At 41.5% G+C, this 27,184-nt stretch overlaps 1 protein-coding gene across 4 annotated transcripts in view; it reads left to right on the top strand.

Moving 5' to 3' along the window:
* Window positions 1–27,184, top strand: part of GLIS1 (GLIS family zinc finger 1) — a 188,637-nt gene that overhangs the window by 93,629 nt on the left and 67,824 nt on the right. For all 4 annotated transcript variants that reach the window (XM_027894760.1, XM_027894777.1, XM_027894750.1 and 1 more), the window contains 2 exons: window positions 1,946–2,144; window positions 8,279–9,380. In XM_027894760.1, coding sequence (XP_027750561.1) covers window positions 1,946–2,144; window positions 8,279–9,380 — 1,301 coding nt within the window. The remainder of the gene's footprint in view (window positions 1–1,945; window positions 2,145–8,278; window positions 9,381–27,184) is intronic.

Genomic DNA, 27,184 nt, shown 5'->3' with positions numbered 1-27,184 from the left:
ACCAGAGACTTTTTTTGCCTTCCCCAGTCACCTCTTTCTTCTCATTTATACTCCCCAAACCCCCGAACGTGATTCTCATAATTTTCAAAGCTTTCATTGACTGTAATTACAGAGGACCACGGCAGCCCAGGCTCTCCCACTCGCCTTTAGTTTGCCACAGGGTTAGAATATGATCAGAGGGATGGAGCACCTCTGCTATGGAGACTGGCTGAGAGACCTGGACTTGTTCAGCCTGGAAAAGAGAAGGCTATGGAGAGACTTTATTGTGGCCTTTCAGTGTGTAAAGCAGAGCTTGTAAGAAAAACAGAAAAACTTCTTACTAGGGATTGTAGTGACAGGAAAAGGCACAATGGTTTTAAACTGAAGGGAGATAGATTTAGTTTGGATATAAGGAAGAAATTTTTTCATGAGGAGTGGTGAGGCACTGGCACAGTTTGCCCAGAGGAGCTGTGGGTACCCCATGCCTGGAACAGTTCAAGTTCAAGGCCAGGATGGATGGGACTTTGAGCAACCTGACCTAGTGGAAGACACCCCTCCCATCACAGGAGGTTTAGACTAGACAGTCTTTAAAGGTCCCTTCCAACCCAAACCATTCTATGATTCGAAATTGACACATACCTGACCTGGATAATACCACAAATTATAGTTTGAAATGGCAGAAATTGTATTGTCGATGGCAGGTCCAGTGTGGGTTTGAGCAGAAGCAGGGGCAGACCTGAGAGCAGTGTAGAGCAGGTTATTGGTGCTGGGGATGTTTGTAAGCCTGTGGCTGCTCAGAGGGATTAATTTAAAACAATTGCAGTTCTCTAGAAGTCAGGTACTTAGTTTAAGTTACTTGTTTAGGCACCTTCTTTAGTCAGTGAGAAGAGGAAAACATGTCTTGGAGCTGCACGAGCCCATCTTACTTATTTTGGGATGGCTAAATGATGTAGGCATTGTCTGGGTAAAACTCAGAGACAACAAAACTATGGTGGGACGAATTGTGCCTTGTAACACACCTTGATGCTGGTGAAAATCAGTGATTTGCAGGAAACTGAGTACAGGCTTTATCCCTTCTGTCCATTTGACTGCAGGATTTGTTTTCTTCCTCAGTGTGTGACACTTGGTGACTCCTTGGAGAGTGGAGTGACTACAGTGCAGTTCAGCTCACCATCAGTCCTGGGTACAAGGGTAAAGGAGCCACTTCTGGGCTCTGTATGAAAACTCCAGAACTATGCTTGCCTTAGCGTCTGACACCATTGCATTCTGTCTGCATGAAAAAAATCAGATTTGAGGGAGATCTAGTATTTTAAGAACATGATTTATCTACATTAGTGCAAATGGTGATATATATTTTTTCTCAGTAATATTGCTATAGCTCTACTCTGTTTTTTCTAGTCTGTAAAATGTAGTATTTACCAGAGCAGAATTTATGATTATTAGCATTAGCATTTATAATGATATCTTACTTGGAAAATACAGTTAAATGTATAAATTAAAACAAAACCACTTAAATTTTTTCACACTGTTGACCTGACAGTAAAGTAGAAACATGCCCATCTAAAGTCATAATTACAGAGATAATTATCTGCAAAGAAAAACTTGACTTACGTCACTGTTTTCAGAGAGTTCCTCTCCCTGAAAATAAAGGGACTCTGAAACATCCCTCTCCAAAATGTAACACAGGCAAGGTTTTACCCTAAAAATACAAAGAGGAAAGAAAGTTATCTTTTTTGAGGTAGAAATAGCCACAAAACTTAAAATGAGATATAAACAACCATAGTTCACAAATCCAGATTCCTTTGCAATTAATTTTTATTTCCTCGTGAAACCTTTCGCTTCCACTGCCGTGTCATTGATGAGAGTTCTGCAAGGAAATCCAAAGTGAGTTTACACAGTAGTAATCACTGTAAAAAGTTCTTAGTCAGAGGGTGATCTTTTTTAATTTTACTTATTTTTTTGACAGTGAACGGTGGCTACAATCATTGCAGTTTGATCTCTGAGAAGAAGACCATGATGGACATGGAGATGACGAGTAGTTCAGTGCCTGTCTGCAGGCAAGGGCTGTTCATCCACGCAGGGAACTCCCTCATGCGAGAGCACCCTCTGTCCCGGGAGAGGCTGCTGCACGTGGGTCAGCTCAACCTGGCACACTCGGATGTGAGGTACCAAAGCTGCGTCTTTCATCAGTTCATGCACTTTGCTCTTCTGGAGCACTTTGCTTTGTTCAAACTGTTTCCCAGTAGTCACTGTGGGTACTACATTTGAAAGTGTATTATTGGCTTCCCCTTCGTTTTGAAGTCCTTCAGTGCCAGGAGGAGTCGCTGCGTGTGCAGCCACAGCCCCGGAACTGAAGCTGAAATACAGCTTCTCTGGGGGGGCTCTCCCAGTGTGCTCAGAAGTAGATGAGAGCTTTGCTCTCAGGGGGTTCAGACTTGCCTCCTCTGTACCTCCACCCCAATGCCGTGGTGTTTCCAAACTGCAGCCTGGAGGGCAGGGATGATGCTTGGTCCCAACCCAGTGTCTCCCATATGGCAATTTGGCATGCCACCATCAAACCTACAGGAAGCCAATGCCACTTTTATTTCTACAGCATTTCCTTTAATGAAGTATTTTCAGTGTTCCCATACAGCCACATCCTTGCTATTTGCTTTTAAGGCCGTAATGTGAAAATTTGGTCTCTGGTTTTGATATATACACTGTAGTTGGATATGCTATGAACAGAATCTCTATTTAAACATTTGCTATAAATTAATTATATGAAAACACAGAACTCCATTATTTTTTTGTTGTTGTTACAAATTTAACATTACCAGATTTTAAACAAGTACCCTAAACAGACATCCATTGTGAATAGAAGCCTGCTACAAATTAAAATCTGTCCATCTATTTTAATTACGCTGCTTTTTGGCAGGGGATATAATACGGAATAATCTTGACCTTTTTGAAGAGCTGTAGAAAAGAGAAACCTCAATAAAGTTGCAACCTTTATCTTAGGTACATGGAATAATTGGCACTATGTGCATGGAACTATCAAGCCCAAATTTCCATAGCCACAGCAAGAGGAAATATGGCTTGGACTTGAAAATCCGACTGTTTCTGATTTTATTATACATATTTATGTCTTGGTTCCCTTTTTCCATTTACTGGTGGGGTAAGAACATCTGTGTTTTCAGGAGAAGGAGGCACAGTAACATGGCAAGCAAGTGGAAAGAGTTTTTTGTATGTTTGTTTGTTTGTTTAAAAAGGACAAATAATATCCATGCCATATAACAAAATATTCCAGTATTGCTACAAAGATTTTCTAGATGCATTTGCAGCTGGATGTAAATCTGCTCCCTCCTGGCTTCTTTATGGCTCAATATGGGACTGGCAATTACCAACGTTTTTTTTATTCTGTCAGTGAGAACAATTATGAAACAAAGATAATTAGGGCAGGAGCAAACAAAAGGAGGAAGAGAGTGCTCTGCTTAGATCTTTCTGAACCTTTTTGTGAAATTTATAATGAGGAAATGACAGATACCTGCATACCTGGCATCACAGTACCCACCCTCAGAAATATGAACCCCTTGCAGCCCCCATTTGGAAGAGGATTCCCAGAGCAACATAAAGGATTGTCTGCTGCATAACATGAGAAAGCAGCAGATTATAGGCCTGATTCTCTCCCCATTGCCTTGTGGCATGGTCTAAAGCCTTGAGGCTCTGCTGCTTCTAAGTCTGGAAATTCATGGAGAGTATTTTGAAGGACCCTTCCACTCCATTACAGGTTTGGTTGTGTGTCCCACTGATCATGCTCTTTCCTGTGTGTCCACCTAGCTAATACTGCTTTTATCAGCATGGGATTTGCAAGGTGAAGCCAATGCCCAGCTCTGCTCTGTGGATCTCCTAGAAACAGTGTCTCATTATGTCCCTGTGCTGCTCATGAGACACGTGGTTCAGAGCCAGAACTTTGGCATTTGGGATGATTTCTCTTCATGGTGTTTGTGACACTAAAGGTTCTTTACAAACAAGTAACAGAAAAGATGGTCTTTCCCTGATGATCTGAAAGCAGGAGAACATAATTGAGGTGGGGGTAAATGCCCAGCAGTGGAATCAGTGGGAGCCAGGGGTGCTCTGCAGTCCCCCCAGATCTCATCCTTCGTTAGAAAATAGAGAAGTAGGGCTGGGGTTGTCAGATATTGGAGCACGCAGAAGTCAGGGCAAACTTTCTTTGGTTGTTCTGCCCAGTTCTAATGACCAGCACAGAAATGCAGGGGGATAAAAATTCAGTCAATCTCTCTGAGTTGAGCTTTGAACCACTTAGTGTTTCTAGGATATAAAATGCCAGGGAAAAGCCAAACAAACCAGAGAGCACCTCCCCTAGCAATCAAAAATCTCCCTCAGGATTTGGGGTTGTGATTGTCCTGTTTTCCCCTCAATGCACTGAAATTTGTTATCCCCTTCAGCTTCTCCCTGAATTGCTCTCTCTTGAAAAACTGTATTCTAGGGATGACTGCCATAGTCCAAGAATTGTGATCCCTCTTCTTCCTGGCCCCTTTTCCCCACTCAGTTAATAACTTCTAAGTTGTGCAGCCTAATTGCAGCTACATTCTATCTGTGAATGCAATGTGTGTGGGACTGGAAAAGTCCCAATACCTTCCTCACCACAACTGGAGTCAGCACACAGCTAATGTTGGCCCTTTGTCAAATAATCCATTATCAGACACGGCAAACCCTCCCACACTGTGCTCAGTGCTCGGCATGTAAAACCCAGGGAAGACATCAGAGCACTCGGATAGTGTTGCACAGGGTCCCTGGATGTGCAGCAGAACAATCCCCTCCAGCTTCTTAAAACTGTCAGTTATCACCCAGCGCACATTTACAGTGGCAGCGGAAGGCATGTATGTTTTGTAAATAATCAGGAGATTTCAGATACAGTCATCTTTTCCTCTGGGGGCAGTTGGGAACTGCAGCGCTTCTGGCGTGGTGCTACTGGCCTCGTGCTCTGGCTCCAATTACCACGTAAGGGAGTCTCTTTGGAAACACTGCCTTAGTATCCTCTGAGAGGCTGCTGTTACTCTTCAAAGGCCTTACACTCAGCTTTCATGTGCTCAAGCAGCAGTTCCGTTCCCTCAGACTGTCCGGCCCTGGTGCATGGATGCTCCCCATGAAGAGAGAGGCTTGTGGGGCGTATTCTCCTGCTGCCTCCACTCCCTTCCAGGATTGCCTATCTGGAAGCCCCTCCGAGCTGCTTGTGCTGATCCATGTGTCCACACAGTGCTCCTTACACTGTCCCTCTCTACTTTATCCCCTCATCCTGGCTGTTTATTTCATAGACATTTATATTTGGCTGCTGTCCACTGATCATGAAATCCTTAGGGCCAGCACAGCCTGGGGGTGCCAGGCCTGGAATCTAATCCCTGACTGTGACAGCAAGATGCCACTGCAGGAGCAAATAGGCAGCGGGTAAAAGAGGACTCCCCCGGCGAGTTGGATGCCAGGCACCTTATGTTGCTCCTGCATTAATTTTGTTTCTGTGCACCTTCTCCCTCCAACCCTTTCAGGACTAAGGGCTTTCCCTAGAATAGTGATGGCAAAATTCTGCCAGGAATACAGGAACTTTGCATTAATGCAACCTCAACACTAAGCAACTCGACGCTCAAAACATCAGGAGATAGAAGAAATGTCAGATTCTCCCAGCAGAGCTAACTAACATGGGATATATAATGTATATAAATATACAGTGGTACAGAGAAAACTGCAGTCCCTGGAAGGGACTTGCTTCTGATCTGCACAAGCAGCCTGTGCTTATCATTTTGTAGGCAGAGCATGGATAAGTCATGTCTGTGGCAATGGGAAGCATGAATTAAGTGCCATCATTGCTTCTGAAATAAGGTATTCCAGCTTGTCTTTTGGTTCAAAACTCCTCTCTTTCATGTGTCTCATATTCTACATGGCAGCATCACAGCAATACAGTCCTGACTCACTAAATTCCTGTGCTGGAAGTGCAGATGGATGTTCCTGAGAGTTTTGGGAAGCTAGTATTTCTCAGGATAGGGATGACTGTATCCATCCTGCAGGTACTCTGCACTGACTCCAGCTTAGGCAAAAGCCAAACTCCTCATGTGGATTTCTGGCAAGATGGGAGCTTTACATAAAGCTTAATAATATGACACCAATTATCACAGGCTGAAATGTAAGGCTTGGGTTAGCTTTATACGATGTAGGAAATGTGTTGTGTTTACTTTAGCCCGAGGCTTTGGGACCACTAAACTATGATACAAACTGAATTATTTAGAAGAGGTTTTGTACAGCAGAAACTAAGTAATAGGAAATACTGTGCCTGGCATGGCATGTGTAAAGCCTTTCTCAGAATGAGTTTAAAACACCATGCTTTTTACTGAGCAAGCAGAGCAGGGTTTCCCAAACATGTGCCATAAAAGTATACTTATGCCACATATTTTACAGACATATGGTTCTGTAAATGTTAAAAAATAATGTATGAATACTGTTGGGCTTGGGTTTTTTTAATATAAATTTACCATCTGCAAAAACAGGTGCTTTAAGTTTACCCTGAGACCAACTGTGCAAACCTAAAGGGAGAAATTATAAGTAATGGTTTATGGAAACCTCTAAAATGTTTAAATATACTCTTTTGAAATTTCTGGTGGCAAATGCAGAATCTGATTGTTCTATATCAGTGAATGGTGGGGAATTTCATTTCTCTCACAGTCTTAAACGGTTTTTTAATATCAAGCCCTGTTACCTGCAAACTGCTGGAGCTTAGAAACCTGTCACTGCTGAATGCATTGTTGCCAGTTGTGCCTCAAACAGGTGCCATTTTTTGACAACTTTAATTTCATAGGAAGGAAGTATTTTTAAAGCTTTATATTATTGTTTTGTTTTTTCTTAATTGGTCATTCTCTGAGAGCTGTTACCAGGGAAGTTGTAGAAGTTGTCCCAGCTTCCCATTTTAATGTTAGTGGTGGATAATAGTGATAAAATCATCTAAGGTATAAAATAAATGCAGTTTATTCAGCAGCTTCACAGTTTAATGTATGTTTATGTCCAAAATACCTTATGCATATGTGTTTCATGCTTTAAAATGTGTCAGATCTGCCTTAGCTGTGGTGTCACACACAAGTTGCCAAACGGTTGGGTTTTCTCCAGCTTTTGTGGTGCTAGCGTCAGAAAAGCATGAAATTCATTGAAGTGGAACATGTCAGCCTGAGAGCCACGGGGCACTTCTCTGGAGGGTTTATTAGCTCAGGTACAGCTTTCCTGCACACAGATGTACTGTTTCCTCTTCTGGGTCTGGCACATCGCTGCACAGCGAAGCCATAGGTTAAACCCTCCCGTGCTTTAGGGATATGTAAGGAACACCCTCTGGTCCTAAGAAAAATCACACAGTTGGATCATCCACAGTAAATGTTTATAGCTGAGATAAAATGTTTTATTTTAAGCCATAAACCAATTGCTAACTGCTTGGAAGAAAATGTTAGGAGGAGCTGTTCCCGAATGCGGTGTTTTTTTGAAAAGTCTAGGTGGCATTTCTCAAGATTCTGCCTCCTGAATGAAAGGATTCAGCACATATTAGGAAAGATGAAAAATCACTTTTGCAGAACAATCTTACTTTGATTTACAGACCCATGCACACTTTATTATGAAAAATAGAAACAGGAGTGCACGGGCTGCCAATTTAAATCTACCGACTGTGAACTTTGTATTTTGAAGATGTAAATACTCAGCTGGTATCTCATTGATTCTTAATCACTGGTTGAAATTGAGCAGTTCTTTCTTTGTATTTTGTCTTTCCCCACTGATCTTGCTCCTGTTTTAGCCTAGTGAAGGAAAGTCTGTCTCGGACATGTAAGCGTAGCTCAGCCAGCCTTTTTTGATTCATGTGAACGAGAATGCCAAGGCATTTTCCCAGCGTGCTCTGAGGAAAATGCCGATATTTGAATAATTCAAAAATGCCCAAAGCTCTCAAACTTCATTCTCAGCTATTGTTTTGCCCGATCTATTATGCATTGAAAGCCTAGATTGTGATTGATGAACTGCCTGTAGCAGTGGAGGGGAGATTGTCTGTTCCGTGTGTAACCCATTGCGTAAAATTAATCCCATGTAAAATGATGCTGCCTTTACACAGGTTGTAGGGGAAGCATTGCAGATTTTTTTTGGTGTAAGTACTGCTTTAGACAGGCAACATTCAGCAGAGAGCAAGTGCTTCCATTCTGCAGGGCTTAACTAGTGTTGTGTCTTGTACAAAAATCATAAATCCTGTGGTAGTTAGCGATGCTTAATGAAAACTGTATTACAGGTCGCCCAGGTTTCAAGACTCAGTAGATTCTACTGCTCCATGCCTGAATGGAAGTCACCCGGCTCATCACATTAAACAAGAATGCCCGAATGATTATAAGGTTCTGTCTGAGGCTTCCACGCATAGGAGGATTACGGAGGGGATGGAGCTGAGAGCCTCCGGTAGTCTGCATCCTGAACTAGACCTAATGAATAATAGCTTTACAAATTCACTTTCATCCTACTTGTTTAATAATGAACACAGCTCCTCCCTGGGTCCTTTGTCACTTGGCACCCCTCAGCACTCAGCCAGGCTACAAACAAGCAACCTGAAGAAGAGATGCATCTCTGTTGTGCCGTCTTCAGCTGAAGGGATCGATATTACCGCGATCATCCGCACATCGCAGACGTCACTGGTCACCTGTGTGAATGGGCTGCGAACTAATGCAGCTGGCATTTCCTCTCATCCTGTGGAGATCAGTCATCACAGTGCTCAAAAATCCTCTCAGCCCCAATCTTGCTCTCAGCCTGGAAACCCTTGCAGTATTCCCTCCCCTCCAGCATGTCTTGTACCTCTTTCCGCTGACTGTGACAGAGGTGACTGTGAGCAGATACAAATGCAGCAAGTGGAGGAGAATGGAAGCCTCAGCCTTATGATGAATGGTACCGGCATTGCTCACCAGAACACCTCGCACAGCACCCAGAAGGTGAGTTTCTTAAAACAAGAACCAGCTGACGATTATTCCTCCAGTGCTGATCTTTTCCACCATCACCAGGGGCTGCCTCCCCCTTACCACCTACACCAGCAGCTAAGCCAGACTCAAGGGACTCTGCCTCACTTAAACGCCTCCATGTCTCCCAAGTCCCTGCAGCCCAGTGACGGGGATGAACAGGAGCTGAGCAGTGGCAAACAGGTCTGTCAGTGGATTGACTGCAGTGCCACTTACGACCATCAAGACGAACTGGTCAGACACATAGAAAAGACTCACATTGACCAGCGGAAAGGAGAGGACTTCACTTGCTTCTGGGCAGGCTGTGTCCGCCGCTATAAACCCTTCAATGCTCGTTACAAACTGCTGATTCATATGAGGGTTCATTCTGGAGAAAAACCAAACAAGTGCATGGTAAGTCTGGATTATATTTGTTTGAATAGAAACATAACTGCTCTGCTCTCATTCTTGCTCTCTCTTCGATCTTATTCCAGTATAATTGTTATGCTTTCCTGTAACTTAGTCTACAGCAGGCTAAAGGGGAATTGGAGAAAACCTTAATCTAGAAGGAAATGATTGAGTAAGAAATACTGTAGTTCTTGGAAAAGGGATTCAGTTTCCTTATATGAGAGCTTAAGTTTTAATACAGTGCTTTGTTTTTTTAATATTCATTAAAGCACTAATAAAGTGATGATCAAAGCACGCAGCCGTCATTTAACGTAAAACAAAGTCACTGAGCCTCGGGTGACATTTTTAATCAAGAAACATAAAACACATCTAATGAAATTCTTTTCATTCCTTCTGCTGAACAATAACCCATAGAGTTGTGAGTGCAAAAGTTTCAAATGGTAGCTTAGGAAAAAAAAAGAAACTTGTTAAAGGATTTTAAACAGTTAAAAAAATAAAAAGAATATATTTAATTACGTTTTCAAAGGTTGTTAGGGGCTTTTTTAATTTGCAAAACAGGGCTTTAAAAATAAGTAAAAACCATTGTTCTCTTCTGATCAAGAAGATGTAAACAACAGCAGTGTTCCAAAAAGAGGATCTTGGGAATAACACCATCTCTGCATCTGCCCACCATGATGACAATATGGCCAAACTAAAATAAAAGTTAATGACTTCCATTAAGCTTTCCACATGTTTGAAACAACAATGATATAAGACCCTGACTGAAACAGATGAAGCAAAACAAGTTTGACATAAGCTTCCAAATTGGGCCATGAAATTTGGAAAGTCTTATTTGTAACACCCACATGCGTGTGCACACACACACACAAATAAGTACAGACAAAGGGAACGATTATGGGAGCAGGTTGTGGTTCCTGATAGGCAGAATTTTCGGCTATATGTCTATTTTATTGTTTCGATCAGAGCATGATAGAATGGAAAATGCATGTAAGAAAGTTAGATCATGGCAAACTTCTCCATGGCGAGCTGGAGCTTTCTATGGAGGAATAGGAAAGAATGTTTATAGAAAAAACTTACTTTTTTTCATTTGTTCAAGAAGAAAGCTTGCAGGCCTGCAATGGTTATGGAAGGGAGAAGGAAGAAAACAACAGTATTGTTTTGCAGAGAAAAATTTTCTCTGTAAATCATCGTCATGATTATCTCTTTATTTCCACTGGATAAATGAAAAACATTATCTTAATGTCTGCACTGTCGAGTGGGTATTCCTAAAATAATACTGGAAACAGTGCACATACTTAGAGAATACCATCAAGTTGTCCAAGATAAAATAGAAACACTCTAAGATTTCCCTGTTTCTTTTTCCTTCGAGACAAAGAACCAACTTGTTTGTTTCCAGAAGTAGCTCACTCACATTTTGTAAAAGTAGGAATGAATTTAACTTCCCACGCATAGCTTTTATTAAGTGATAAATCATCAAAGGATAATACAAATTTCTTCTTTCTAAACAGAAAATTATAGGTAAGTAAACTGTGAAAGCATACTTACACATTTTATTTTAGCCTACTTTGGGTTTTTTTTTTTTTTTGAACTGGAGACAGATCAGTCTTCTTCCTACTTTTATCTCACACTTTTAAGAAGAAATACTTAAAATGTGAAGCGCTGATTAGCTTTCCTATGATGCTGAAAGATTTAGTAGACTCTGTGGGTGAGGGATCTTTTCTCTTTTCCTGCAAAATGTGCATTTGACAGGTATTGTATAGCGGATTTCTAATGTTACATTCCCATTCCTACAGAAGGCTCAGTAAATCAGAGACATTAAATCATGTAATATCTCAGCAAATGCTAAAAATTTCCTGCTTTCCATTATTTTCATCTGCATTAAAGTACCGGCTTTTGATAACATCTCAAGGTTTAACATTGTGAATAGGTTGGAAAAACCTTTGCATCTGATGTTGCAGACAGCCTTTATGGCATATGTATTTAGCCTTGGCCTGTGAGTGTATAAAGATCTGTTTTATTGGAGCAGATACTGTAGTTGTGCCCATACATGGAATGGCCCAATCACAAGTAGGAGCTTTCCACTGGCTCAACTTGGAGTTAACTCTCCTATTCCCAGAATAAGAGCTTTTCCACTGTCAGCAGAGGTATCACCTATTAAATGTTACAGTCTGGAATCCTGCGTGGGGTAAAGTGGATCCAGCAGAGCACATGAAAAACGTGTCTTTGCAAATTCGGTTTCCTACCCTGGAAAGGGCTCGATCTAGCAGGGGCAAGATCCAAAGCTGCAGCACGGCTCCCTAAAGTTATTAATATCAAGTGGGGATTATTCGCCCAGCGAATTCCATTCCGCTTTAAATAAGGGTTGCTGTGCAGTGTTGCATTGTGCAGTGATGTCATGTCATTTTAAATGATGGCTTTTCTTTTGATGTGGTAATAATTGTGCTGTTATTCCTGCAAATTAAGAAGGCAATTCATTCTCTGTCTATAGAGGTCTGAGATTTTGTTTCGTTTTTGCTGTAGCTCTGTTAAAGTAACTTCACATCTCTGGGTATTTGTAGTGGAGATTTTCTTTCGCTGTTCACAATTACCCATTGTACTCTCTTTTTAAGCCCTTGATTTTGTTCTCTCTGTAAGATTACTGCCTGACTAGGTATTGAACTGCTCAGGAGAAGCTAACAGCGAGCAGCACCCCGCCCTCATACATAAGAGTACTTCTCCATGTAAAATTATTAATTTCTTATGACAGGCTTTGCTACTATGTACTGTAATAGACAAAGGAATTTTGGAATTCAAGCTACTTGAGAACAGGAAATACATGAGACATTTTGATTGAAAAGTAAATGGTTCACTAAAACTGCAGTTAATCCTTTTATTATCTTTCCAACAGCAGTTTCCACAATACTTTCATGAGGTAAGCTTCCTTCAGTCCAACACTCTCATCGTTGCAGCTGGTTTGAATTTAGCGAGCCTGCTTCTTTCTCTGCTACAGACAGTCGACGGGCAAAACAGGGTCTGGTGCAGAGCACTGCTGATGTTTTGGGTCCGTATTCTGCTCACTGCGGTTCATTGCCAAAACCGGTACTATGAGTATTCTGTTTTCATATTCCGTTAAATATTCTAATTAAGCAGTGTCTTCTCGTCATCGTGTCCCTCAGTTCGGTTTTTCCTTGGGCTCTGCAAGTAGTCTAAAGGAAACTACCTAATCTCTTTGCAATATCCTGTTATGTTTCATACTTAACTCATGTTATTTTAGTTTTATTAAATTTGGGGTTCATCTGCATTATAATCAAAAATATATCCAACAAAAATAATGATGCAATGCCTTTAAGACTTTAACTTCTGAAGATTAATTTCATGCTTTTTTAGATTTGATGTCCCAGACAATTGGAATTTTGATTGTCTGAGACAGCAAAAATTAGCAAGCTTAAATGGTTTTTATTTAAGAAAAAGAAAAGAAAAAGTTTCTCATAGCTGCGTCTTTGCTGCCTTTCAGTTCTTCGAGTACTTTGGTGAGTAGAACCGTGCTGATCTCCAGATATTGCATCCTTGGTTTAAGCCTCTGCTTGCAAATGTAAATATAGAGCTGCTCATTTAGTTGTCTAGAGTTGTTTGATTTGGACAAATCTGTTCTTGGCTTATTAGTTTACCCTCTTGCACTCTTGTGGCTCCATAAAGAGTAGAAAATTATGTTCCCATCACTGCCTATGTATGTGCTCAGAGGCCTCCACAGAGAGGATCAAGGTAAATGTATTTATCTTTACGTAATTTCTACATATGCAGTTAGTATTTACAGAAATTGGGAATCCTAATGTATGTGATATCCATTAAAAGAACTGGATAGGGGTAATATTTATTTTTATTGTCTCTACTTCATGTATTTCAAGGAAAATGCCTCCTGCATATGCTCTAGACCTGTCTGTCACATTGTGTGCTTGTCTGGATGGTTGAGACTTCAGAGCAGAATAGGGGTTTTTTAATGTCTGTATGCAAAATACTCAGTTTGGGAGGAGTCTCCATGGATTGATTTGGGTGCTCTATTGTACACAGTGAAATTCAGCACCTGTGCTGTTTGTAGTCGGTTCTTTTGAATCCCTAAGGGTGAGACACTATAGGTACTGCATTAAACATGGGGAAATTGAGACAGAGGAGATAAGTAACTTGCCTAAAGGCATCTTGAGGCAATTCCAGCATTCCAGTGCAGATCTCCTGTTCAAATCACTACATCACACAAACTAAATTTGCAGTTTACCTATGAAACAGATTTTTGTACAGATTACACAAAAGATAGCGCTGGGGCTGAACTCCCTGTTATTTTTACTGCAGGTCTCTGATGCTGGTGGTTGGACATGTCATGGACATGTGAAAGCTTTCATCAGAAGGCTCAGCTGCATCCGTAACACTTCATGGGCAGCAACCTGGTTATTGGCAGTACAGGAGGAAGGGGCCTGTTGAGCAGATTAGTATTATTGCTTCTGTTCCTAAGGAAACCAGCACGGAATCTGTGTTCTCAGTAGATAGTGAGTATGATGCTGTCTGAGATCTGTGGGGAGTGTGTGCCTCGCAATGCATGGTGAGAAATGAGATCTCTACGGGCTACAGCCACAGGTGAATCTGAGGGACAACCCTGCATCTGTGAGGAAAATAGGTCTGCATGCACCAGCTTACACGCTTTTGAGTTACTTCACCTAAACAATGAGTTTCCATGCCTGACTCGAGGGAATGTTGTGGAAGTCTGGAAAGTGTTTTCAGCTTTTGGAATGGAGGGTGTAATGCACTGATGCCAAAGAAGTGCTTTACAAAAACAGCAATAATATTAGGCTCACTTTCTTTCCTTTGAAGTCAATAGTAGGAAACATCCATTCTATCAAAGCTGCCTCACCAGAGATCTCTCTTTTTATTAGGTCTCTGATGGCATTTCCCGATACTGTCAAGGAACTGCAGCATTACAAACACTCTGATTAGAGGAGTAGACAGCAGGTCAGTGGTTTTGTGGAAGTACAGTGTTTGTTTACAAAGCCCACTGCAGATTCCAGGACAGTACAAATGGGTTTAAGCCTGCCCCAGCACTGGAGGGCAGGCTGGCAACGGGCTTTAGGCCTGGCTCCATGTCAGCTCATGGCCAACCACCCGGTGAGTTTGAACTCTTGTCTGTCCAGAGAGAACTCCACACTGGCAGATCTTGCAGAGCAAAAGCAGTAGAAATCATTGGGCCCAGATTCTCTTGTGAGTGGGATTGTCCCATGTTTCAGTGCAGTAGGAAAGAGATGCAAATGGGAAGTAGAGTCCAATGGTCCGACACAACCTCTGGGGGCTTCTGGAGCTGAGCTGCACAGGGGGGAGCTGCCAGGGTTTTCCCTGAGGGATTATCAACCTCCCAGTTCAGTCCTGGGATTGCTGACCCTTCAGCACATTCTGTGACGTGCATCTGCTTTATCAGGTTAATAGAAAAATGGTGTAGGATGCTGGCCCAGATGAAATTGTGCTCTGACCAAGCTGGGCTGGCTGCCTTTTTTGTTACTGTCCAGCAGTTTGATATGAATTAGGTGTGGCTGGCAGGCTTTCAGGTTTCTTTGTTTGCGTAAATCTAAATAAATTAAAATCAAGTAAATTCCAGTTGTTGCTGCCAGCACCCATAATGGTTTTCAAGTTCAGTTTTGTGCCTTAAAAATGTTATGCAGGACATGGAAGAGAACTGATAAATGGAATATGGTAGTTAGAGGTATAGCATGAAAATCACATGGAGGGGGCTTTCAAATACATACTTTCTTAATCCTACAAGAACGTTTAATTCCACGAGATTTTATTTCATTTGACTTGATAAGTTAATAAGTAGCTTGGGACCTGGTTAAAGTGTACTATTCCTGAAGATTTCCTGATGTATTTATACAGATCTGGTAACAGTGTGTAGGTATTGCTGTTCAGTCTTTTAAATAAGAAAAAAGGGGAGATATTAACAATAATATCACCACAGCACAGTGAGTGCTCGCCCTATGAAACTGCCTGCCATAGGATATAATGTAATTAATTGCCACTATTATGGTTCTCACAGTGTTGGATAATTTCCACTAACAATAGGTGGTATCTACTGAAGGTAAGGTGATAGGACTAAGCAGGCAGTGGTTTAGGGAACAGGTAGCTTTGTGACAAAAGGATGGATATTCATTCCCATGCTTTGTGTTAGAAATTTTACAAGGTATTCCATCATTTTTTTCAACCAGTTGTGTCACAGTAGAGCTTTGAGAAGAAAACCATTAGTGAATGGGAGTCACCTTCCATTTGGAAAACAGAATGATGGAGGGACAGTGAACAGGACTGGAGGAATTTATTACTATTGGTGTTTTTAAAAAAGTGTACTACTTTCCATTTTAGAATGAAAAAGTGTTAAAAAGACACTTTCTTTTGTTGTTTAAAAGCTTTCCTCATTTGATTTATTCAGTGTTTTTACTTTGTTAGTGCAGTCCCCCAAGCAATTATATTTCAGCTCATCCTGGACTGATTTATCTTCTCTTCATTCTTCAGTGTTTCGATTTGGCTACTGAAATACATATTCTTTTACCACAGTTTCAACTGTGACCTAATTTGAATACAAGGAAAATGATCCATTTTCCCACAAAGCCGCAGATGTTTGTCAGAATCCTAAACACTGAGCTTTTGAAAAATACCTGACAGTGGTCTGATTGACAGAGGGAGGACTTCATAAAGGGAGGGAACACTTCTGTGTTAGAAACGGGTGTGTGCTGCTTGGCCCCAATTTGGAACACAGAAGAGTTGTCCCAGAACTCCTCAAGGCCAAGCAAAGTCATTCATGTTCTTTGTCGAACAATATAGGCTGAAGTATGCCTAGCTTCAAAAAGTGAAATTTATTAGTTGTGACCTACGATGTCTGGCTGCCAGACAAAGTTCTAGGCATGTCTCCCAGGTCTTTTTTTGGCAAATTTCTTCTGGGCTCCTTTCCCTTCCCTTTGCCCAGTTTGCACACAAAAACATCTCGATACCATGTTTTTATCTTTATTCTCTTATCCCACAAAACTCGACAAGTTTCTTTCTCATTTTAAGACACTCAGAATTATTTCCAGCTCTGCTGTGGCCTGGCTCTGGATGAATCTCCACATGTAGATTTATTCAAACCTCAGTCTCAGCACAGACCTATAAACCTCTCATGGGGCATCACCTTTTGAAGATATCTTGCAAACAGCCTCCTAACTCCCAATTTATTCCAGCTGCACCACAAGATCACTTTCTCAGCCATGCAGATGAATGGATTTTATCAAATAATCACATCTGAAGAGCAAAAAGGGAAAGGCTTTACATCCTCAAAGCACTGGGTTTGCAGTAACTTCAGGATTTCTGTAGCTCACCATTCCTTTCCCCTGTAGCAGAAGTGTGACAAGGTTTCTTTCTCACTGTGCCTCCTGTCTGGGAGCGAATAATCCCTTGATTTCACAGTGTGAATCTGCACAGTAGTAAAGATCAAGTGATACACCCTCATCCAGTCAGATGCTTTCTCCACTTTAGTCATAAGTTTTACAGAGCAAGAAATACAATTGTGAACAACCTACTTCCTGTAGGAATGTCTGAATTCAGCTCAAGAGTATCTCAAAGATGTGTCCAGCAGTTGGGTCCTAAAACTGTAATTCTGCAGGGTCCAGCATCATTTTGGGAGGGTGAGGTGTCTCTGGAAGAGCTGGGAAAGGAGGTTGTATTCAGTGATTTGAAGGCAGTCTGCAGTTATCTAACATCTAGGAGCAGAGAGAGAAGGGTTTTCCCTCCTGAAATTAATTTAAAAAAAATTGCTTCTGAATATTATTAATCTTGTCATTGGACTTGATGATATTTTTGGGTCCCTTCCAACTCAGAATATTCTGTGATTCTGAGATTTAGAAGTCGGAAAATTTGTAAGTTCTAAAATTTTGAACAAAGTATTTGTGATTGTGTTCTTGAGGTTAAGGGCTTGGCTTTATTTTATTTCTTTGCATGTGTTCCGTGGGGATTATTAAAAATGGTATGGAATTGTTCAGAACTCTCAGTGATTTAGTCTCTCCGAACAGTGATTAACCCCAAGAAGGAAAAATAGTTTCTATCACCTGGCAGGAAGCTCGGTCAAATTAAAAAGCAGTAAAATTAAATATTGTTAAAAAACTGTGCCAATGATATACTTATTAATGTTTCTTATTAGGCCCATACATTTTAATACTCTGTGTTAGTGAAACCTATGTCATTTAATAGAAATGTTAATCTGCATTTGTGGGCAGCACAGAGGCTGTATAGTGTACTCTCAGGGGAGAAAAAGGAATTTAGTGCACATTAAAAACTTTATACAGTCTTTTATGCAGTTGGATGTCAGTGCTCAATGTGATGCATTTGTTTGTTACTTTGGGGCAAACCAGCAGCAGTTGGCCTTTGACACGGGATGAGAAATGAAAAGCTCAGGGTGTTTATCTTGGGCTGCACTGAGGGCCAGATTCTGAAACCTTCACTTGCTCATTCAGCAAATGGACCTAGTAAAAAAAATAACATGTTATTTAAACTAAATACATCAAAATGTAACTTTCTGGCATCTGACAGCTGACATGGAGCAGGATTTTCAAAAGCAGGCCTGGTTTTGGGTCGCTTTGTTTGCTGAAATTGAAGTTCTCTTCCTCTCAGACCCGACAGTGTGGAACGGAGTTACTGAAACTTTGTGAACGCTTCTGGAAATTTTGACCTTGGATCTCCTTTCCCTTACAAGTGCAATGAAATAAATTTCTCTGGAGAACAGTGAGGGTGAATAATCACAGCAAGGTACCGAAGCCAATAACATAACGCATCCATAATGCTATTTTGCATCTCTAGTCATTCTCTCTGCTGAGAATCTCAAAGCTCTTTCAGGCTTTTTCCTGCCTACAGCATTTCCTGTGTGATGAAAACTCGTGTGCCCAAGTTCTAGATACAGTTGAAGTAAGTCAAATTACTCTGCTACTTTTTGTCCCTCTTTAAATTGGTGTAGTTGTAAAGAACCCCAGAATTTTAACCAGGGAATTTGAGCCCAGAGTGACTCAGCCAAAAAGTGACAGAAGTCACACACTGAGGGCCTGGCAGAAAAGGCAAGAAAAAGACCTCTTTCTTCCCAAAGTGTTTTCTCTTCCACCTATTTGGTAAAGTCAGGGTGAGGCTGTGCACCTTTACTGACCAGAAGGTCTCTTCTACTTCAGAGCATTATTCACATGAGTAAGGGTATGCAAGACAGCGATTTTATTCGGCTGTACTGTGGCTTTCAAAGAAAATGCTGCTGTTATAAATAATTCAGTGCCCTGTATTCTGTCTCAAGGACACCTGTATTTTCTGTGTTTGGGTAAGTCAGAAGTGGCTTCATTTCAAATAGCTGTGCATTTACATCACAGACATTTGTCAGTGCCTGACTTTTCTATTTACATCCCTGGGCTGATTGTGGAGTCAAAGAACAATAGGAGTTTTATTTCAAAGTCTGCTTTAGTTGTCTATAGCAGTGTCTTCCCCAGATCTGCTTCTTTTATTGTTGTGTACAGATAACATATGTGTGAAGAGATCCTACACTCAGGTACAGTGTAGCTGCAGTGTTAAATAATTGATATTGATCTTTCTTTTGAAACTGCATCCAAGGCATTTAAAAGTGGGAAATGGAAAAAGCATGTTCTCATAATCCAGCTCAGTAAAGTTTGCACAACTGCTCTTTGTTTCATCATGCCTACAATAAATCTTTCATTTTTGCCAATTGAGAATGCCTACTAAATCTGCAAATGATTACTTCCCTGAATTGTGTTGGGATTCTTGCAATACATTTTTCTTACATGGGTAATGATAAAATAAGAGTCCATCAAAAATATTTTATTGCCTGGCAGAGAGCCTTTTATGAAATGGTTTTGATTCAAGGAGATTCTTCCAAGTGTTTTAGAACCGTTGCTTACAACTTCCCTTTAACCCTTGAATGGAGGGCTGCCAGGCCCTGGGAATGTCAGGAATAGTGCTACAAGGAGCTGGTGGAATGCAGGACCTGGATATCAGTTTAACCTGCAGCCCTTGGCCTCGGCCTGAGCGAGGGCTGCTTCAGCCTGTACTTGTAAGGGGGATTGTGTTACCACAAGATTAGAAAGCTGGTGAATGTCAGGGTGGTGGGAACCTTGTACAACTAATCTGCTGGATCCATGTTGATATGATTTCACTCTGTTTCAGTGAGGAAGTGAGGAAGATGGAGTATTACAAAAAGGAAAACACAAGGTAAAGCTGGTAGGGCCATCTGAGTCACCAGTCCCAGCCTCTGTGATCCCAGGTATCGTAGGATAATCCCTTCAGGATACCCAGAGGCACAGAGCACCTTCATGTCTGTGCCTTCCAGAAGGTGTGTCATCAATAGTGTAAGTCAGGTCTTTCAGTCATGTGAAACAAATCTTGCCCTTTTCTCCCTTGGTTTCAAAATGGGCACCACTACATTTGTCTGCCTTGGCCCAGGAGCTGCCCAGCTCTAGGAATTGCTTTGCTTTCCCTTACAAAGAGACACAGTCTCAACCCGGTTCCCTGTAGACCTCGAGCAAACTGCCCCCACATAAAACAAGGCCCAGGGGGCTTCTCCTGGAATGGCACGAGTCATAATGCCTGAAAACACATTCTAGAACTGCAGGGAGAAGGGATCTGGCAAGAGATCTACCTTGTGGTACTTCCTTGCACTCACAGAACAGCAGTAGACCTGACTCAGTGTGGGATGCTCTCAACAAAACCACATCAGTTGCTTGACACGTTGCCCACTTGCCTCCGTGTAATAAACTGTCTCCTCAGAAGAGACATGGGACATCAGAAAAAAAGCAGATTATGTGAAAATATTTTAAAGTATCACACTTATTCACAGACTTTTATCTTCCTGCATATCCTCAAACAGAATGATATTTTTAATTGCATGATTGTGGTGATTTCAGAGTTCACTGTTTGCAGTGCTTTGGTCTAACTAAACATTTTTAGCTTGTGCTTTGTCTTCAAGGCCAAGCAGTGAAAAGATGACAACGAGCACCCAGGAACCAGACACGCATCAGATGCACAGAGCACACCAGCTTAGTCAGTGTCTTTTAGCCAGGTAGATGCTAAATAGCATGTTTTACATGTCAGACTGGCAAACCTCCTCCTGTATAAACTTTAATTCTGGGCTGAAATGATATGCCAAAGTTAGCTCAGATGATCACTGACCGTTTCTGTTCAGATTTTGAAAGGAGGCAATCAGAAATACTTCCAGGTGTGAAAAGGCTTTGCTGAATTTAGAGGGAGAGGTATTGGAAGTACACAGTGAACATGGGAAAGGCCAGGTCAGGGTTTCTGTATCATCTCTCTTCACAGAGGGATATTGAAAAGCTGCAAATTTAGGACTTTTTAAAGGAAAGACTTTTTAACACTGAGCAAAGTTGAAGAGATCAGAGTGCAAGGAACCTTTGTGAAACTTGGGTGTTCTTTGCTGGGGACTGTGACACCCCCAGCCTTCCTCAGTACCTCTCAGTCAACTTGTAGCTGGGCCACTAGAGTGAGAGCACATTTAAAACATGAATATTTGTAGCTGCATTACTTCATTTCTAGTGCTGTAAAAATACCATTCTCATAATGGGGTAATGGCCTGCAAGTTCTCATGATTTCAACTGTTTTGGAGTTACAGGAGTTCTGTTCCTTTATGGCAAGCATCCATTTCTCATTTTAACATCTTTGGCACTCGCCTAAAGGATGGGAAATTAAAAAATGATTAAGGGGACAGTGAGACAGTCTTTTAAGGAAAGATTAAAGGAATTAAACTTGGGCTCGGGTGGGGAGAACAACGAAAGGGAGGGATTGTTTAGAAGAGCATAGAAAACAAATAGGGGCGATGAGGCAAAATCAAGCAGAAGAGAATTTAAAGCTAATCTTTCACTAAAAGTTTCCCAAAAAGGAGCTGTATTTTAGAGTGGAATAATTTCGTAGTGGAGATGGAAGATGCCCAACTGTATGAATAACATAAGCTAGACTGTTTAAAAAACTGGAAATTAAATTGTAGTGAGTAATTTTGAATGCAAACTTGCTCCTCATTTCTGCCATTCTGGGAAGATAGATTATTGCGTTAATAGGTGGAAGAGAAGGAGGTGCATTAGCAGGCACAGGAATACAGTTAAAGCTTTCAGGTGTCTGCACTCAAGATATTATTTTTGTGTTTTTGTCCCCCTAAGGTCACTGTGAGGTAGCTGGGGATAGTCACCATGCAGAGCGTGGGGTGCTCGGCATCCCCTGAGCTGGGGACCCCACCGTCCTTCCAGGCCAGACTCTCAAACCACTTCACAAACAGATGCTGTCATTGCACGCTGGCAAGTATGAAATCAGGGATGACTGGCTAGAACAGTCAGTTTGCCAAGAATGATACTTTTGTTTTGTTTGACCTTAGCAGATTTGACCTTTATAGAACAAAAAGTTTCCCCTCACCGTGAATGAAAACTGTGCCACTGATTCCAGTGAACACTAACGTCCCACTTGGACCATTGTGCCAGAAATGACTGTGCCATGACACGTGGATGTTTTATTTCTGCTGTGAAACTGGGCAGAGAAAGGCTGTTGAGCACAGCAGCTCCACCTGCACATTCCTGGTCCAACTTCTGCACATCCAGGCAGTGAAATTCCAGTGTTGGATCCAGCTTGTTTGGTTTGCAGTGATGAGTGTCCCAAAGCCCTGGGAATGAGAAAGGATTATCTTTGTGTAACCCCAGCAGTGAAAACTTAGAAGGTAGGTTAAGTTTGGTGTGAATAGTTTAGCCTTTCAGATACAGCTTCTGATATGTGTCAATTGTTCTTGGAAAATCAGGGTTGGAACACGACTCTGAATGGCAAGAGAAAGAAAATGGGCATTGTAGTCATCCCAGATACTTTCTATTTCGATTGTTTATAGCAACGCTGACAGAAACTAACACTATACACAAAACTGGTTTTGAAACTACCCTTTTTTTCAGAGTTAATGACCCACAGGCTAATGGAAATTTGCCAGTTTTTACCAGCTGGGATCTGGCCTGATTTTGCTGGGAAATAAAAGTGCAAGGCAAAGAAACCATTTGGATTTTTGAAAGTTTGTGATGGTTGTCTTCTCTCATTACAGAGCCTTCACTTTTTTGGTATGTTGCATTTACAATTGACCTTTACTTAGCAGAAATGCTCTCTTTGTCCAAGGACAGCACACCCTGATCACCCAGGAATTCCCTTTGACAGCTGCTTTTAGATGCACTTCTGTGAAAACCGAAGCCCATCCCAGTCAGTGTGAAAGGACTTGTATTAAATCATGGCTTTGAGGATGCACTGACACAGCTCAGCTGCTCTGGATCCATCCAGTAGAGGGTAGTCATATGCATTTTATGATACACTCCTTCAAGCACTCAGGTCTTTCCCAGGTATTACCTGAGGACTTCTCACACCATTAACACAGCTGACTTGGCTCACATAATTAACCTGGGAAAGGCAGACTCTGTACCCGAGTGCATTTCTTTGTAAAGTCAACAAAAGAGGGGGAGTGGGCCCTTTATACTAATTATATATATAAAAATTAATCCCTAAAGGCAAGACTATATAACGTGCATTATGTTCAGGCAAGTATGGGATCATTAGTGTCGCTGATAATTTGATTTACCCCCATGGCTTCCAAACAATACATGGCTCGTAGCCTCGTGGATTGGTGTGTGTTAAGAATTGCATGGCAGCCTTGCATTTTTAGAAGGAAAGCTCTTAGTTTTTACTATGATGAAGACTCTTTTGTTGTAAAAGTTTCTTTACTGAGAAGATAGATGTTACTTCAGTTCACACTAAACAAATTGACTCTGTAGTTTTCAGTCTCAGTTTGCCAGAGACAAATTGTGAAAGAGTCTAATTGTAGCCTAAACAAAACCATATTTTCCTTAAAAACATGGCAGTGTATCATTCTGAATCTGTGGTGCTTTGCCCAGGAACCATTTCAAGAAAAAAAAACAACTTGTGCAAAGTAGCCACCTTAGACAAAACAAACTATCAGACCTATATATTAAACTAAGTGCTTTTGATTGCAATGCTGCACTGAAAACGTTGTCGTTGTTTTAATTCTGTCCCTCCGTGCAGTCAAACACACCGGTGTATACTTAGGAAAATGGTAAATATAGAATGGTGGCAAAAGTAGCTTAAATACAGTTACTGGTGAACAACAATAGCTGGATTGTCTGATTTCCAGGACTGGTTGCAGCCCATTTTCACTTAGATTATGAAGGATGAAGACCAGAGAGCCTTTAAATCCTCATTCCTAGTTCTTCACAACATTTATCAGTGTACAGTGGCTTTATTCATGACCTGAGTCTGGTTCTGATAAATTCTGAGAGCTGTTTCATAATGTTATTGTAGAAATTGTAGACACATCATTTAAGCTATCAAGTCGCTATGCTTATGTGAGGGCAAGAGATGTGGATGGGAAGGGCTAAGAGCAAAAGGGCTGATTATTCTGCTAAATGTGTAGAAATTTTTGCTGATGAGAAGGCAGCTCTCTGCTGCTGGGTGTGCTGGAGCAGCTGTAGGGTGGTCATTGCACTCCTAGATGGAATCGTGGCTAAAGCTGCTCTCCCACCCTCCCACCTGCACTTGGATTTGGCCATCCACTCTGGAGCAGCAGGTGGAGGAGACACCTCTGCTTCCCCACGGTGTCTCACACCTGTGGTTTCTCCAGGCAGAGCAGGGTCTCTCTCCATCCTTTGTGCACCTGCATGGAGCCTTCCCAGCTGCAAACTTTTTAAGCTTCTGCCAATTCCTAAAGGCAAATTTCAGCAGCACTGAAAGCAGGGGCAGAATTCCCATTGACCGCAAACAAGCAGGAACACAGCCAAGGCCAGAATGATACAAGCTTAATAATCAGTCCCCGGTTCACAAGATGCTGAGAACTTCTGCTGCAGAGGTGCACAACTTCCCTGGGCTTTGCTTCACACGGCCCCGCTGTACGGCCCCTCTGAATGCTGCTCTCCCTGAGCTGCTCCACGTGTTTGAAAACAGGGTGATTCAGTTGGGTGATTCAGTTTGGGAGGCTTTGAAGCTTTTTAGCTCAGGTTTAGGGAAAATATGCACCATGAATCATCCAGGAACTGTTTTCTCAGTGAATTCTGTGGTAATTGCACGTTACAGCAATGTTTAGGGCAAAACAGCCTTTTGTTGCAGCCAGTGTTCCTCAAATTCAGCAGACAACACATGCCTGGCAGTCATTTGGGGATTGGGAGGGGGGCAAGAGGAGGGGGCATGTCTTGTTTTAAAGTATCAATGAGCACTACTAAAAGGACAAGAAAGGAAGCAACTCCTTTATCCTTTCTTCCTTTGTAAATCCATCCCTCTCTGTTTCATGGTGAATGTAGAATTCCAGGATTACCACATGGTGATCACTTTAATTTTTGGTCTTGAGGAAGGCAGGAAAAAAAAATTGAGGTAAGAATAAGTGGACAAAGGACAGTTCATTCTCTATTATTAGCCCAGTGTATCAGTTCAGTAACTGATAAAACTGGCAGCTGACTGTGGTGTTTAGGCCCACGTGTTTGTTGCATCCCGTTCAGTACCCTTCTGATGGTATCAAGGTTAGGCCTAAAAGGAGCCCCAGCACCATGGGCTGTGAGTGTCCATGAGGAGCAGTGTGACCCCTGTGCTGATGTGGGGGAGCCTTTGGCAACTGCCAAGGTCAGCAGAAGGCTCAAATACTCTTTTTTTTCACCCATCTTTTGTAATGGTCAGTCTGTGGAGGGAGCTGGTTGAGAACAGGAACGGAGCTGTGAAGAGCACTTAACATTTATAGGAGCCTGAACGTTCCTCAGATCCAGTGTAAGATACAGACTCAGAGATGGGGTAGACAGGGCTGGTGTTTGGCACAAGGAGAGGTTGTGAACATTTCGGTTCAGGACACAAGCTCTGTTTCCCCTCCAGGAAGGCAAAAGGCAGCTGTGTGGGAGTCCTGTGGTTCAGCTGCAGTGCCCGTGTGTGTTTTGTTTGGATATTTCTGATCTTGTTACCTCTTTGGTTGGTACTTTGGGTTTTAGCAGCACTGTCCTATGCAGTATTTGTTTTGGAGCGTGACTTCCAGTGTTTGTTCTGGATCTGTTCATTAATAATAATGGAGTGTGAAATCCTCTTTTTTTTTTTTTTTTTTGTGAGTTATCAAAATAAATGCAGTCTTTGTGATCAGTTTTAGTCATTTGTGGCTATATGATCTCGTTATTTAAATATTTGCTCATCACACTACCTTTTTGCTGCCTTTGAGGAATTAAGTTCACTGAGAAGGGAAATAGTTTCTCCTCTACTTCCAGAGTTACTCATGACGTGTTTGGAAAGACAAATAGCAGGAGAACGCCGATGAAATGTGAAGAACACGTATACGAGCTAATGGTCTCACAACTGGGAAAATAAGAAAATCAGAGGTTACATCATATTATTGTAAGAATACATTATTTTGTTTTCAAAAGTGTTATTCAACAGTGGGATGAATCCTTTAGTCATTTAGTGTTGGAACTTCGAAAATGGCTTGTGGTTGTTCCATCGTTCTTCTCACGCAATCCCCAAAGACACAAAAGTTAGAGGCAGTGATTAATTTCCCTGTATTAATGGCCCGAACCAGCATTTACTGATGTCAAGAGAAAGCTCCTTATGTACTCCAGCAGACTTTGGAGCAGGATGGTGATTTTTAAAAACCAGGCACGAGCAGCAAATGAGAAGCAAATTAGGAAAATCTTTCCAAAGCCTGTACTTTAAGAAATTGATGAATTCTGTTGAAAGACTATCTAGAAACCTTAAAGTATACTTAGAAATACAGAAACACATGGCTTAGAATTCATTGTGATCATTTCCTACCTTTGATCTTTTCCTTTACTTACCATCACTTGTGTGCATATGTGTGTATGTGAGAGTAAACAACTTAATCCTAATTGTCTGAAGATATACATGTGCTTATATAATGCCATAAATGAGCATAGTGTTTGTGTAAATTTCCTATAGTATATATGGCCAGTATAAATAAATTCTTGTCACGGTAGTGGTTTTTATCTATATATTTTCCTTATAAACTAGCAGGTAATAATTTAATTCAAAAGCTCCTTCCAAAAATGCAATTAATGTCTTTTGTTATAGTTTCCCTGGGTTTAATAATCCCCTCTTCCAGATTTATATTGGTTTCTGGAAAGTAATGCTTATTAGAGTGTTTTTCCAAATTGGCCACAATAATCCACTGAAATCTGCCAGCTGAATCATTGCTATGCTTGTGAAATTGCCAGGATCGCCTGACAGTTATTACTGGGGTGGAAGGGGAGGGGGGAAGGGAATGAAAGTTTCATAATATGTCACTGGTATTGATACCTTGGCTGTGGCTCTTGGATTTGGATTGATATGTTTGCTGAATTCTGTATGAAAGATGGAATGCCTGGTGGTGGAATGGCAATGCTGCTATAATGGAGACAAAATTCAGTAATTTCGTTAGACAACTTATTCTGGACATGTTTTAATGCATATATATATATATATATATATGCATGTGTGTATATATGTAAGCATAACATGTATGTCTGTGTGTACACAAACTCCCTCTACCCCCTTGGCCAGGCTGGTTTTTGAGAAAGGGAGGGGATTTATATTCCCCGAATTAGGGTCATGCTTTACATGCCAAATCCCACCACCTATGCAAAACATGTTACCAAGTCACAGTTAAATCATTCACCTGCTGCCAGGCACATCTGACATGTGCTCATTCTCTTCTGTCCCTGCAGGCGGTGATGGAGGCAGGGAGTGAGTCCCCATAGGTCCAGTAGGTGTTGTTTTCTCCCACACTTCCA

This window comes from Empidonax traillii, unplaced genomic scaffold, assembly GCF_003031625.1.
Source record: "Empidonax traillii isolate 1590-97213 ecotype Southwest subspecies unplaced genomic scaffold, ASM303162v1 scaffold15:size5535645, whole genome shotgun sequence".
NCBI lineage: Eukaryota > Metazoa > Chordata > Aves > Passeriformes > Tyrannidae > Empidonax > Empidonax traillii.
Note: the sequence above shows the minus strand (reverse complement) of the source record. Positions and strands in the feature narration are given on the sequence as shown.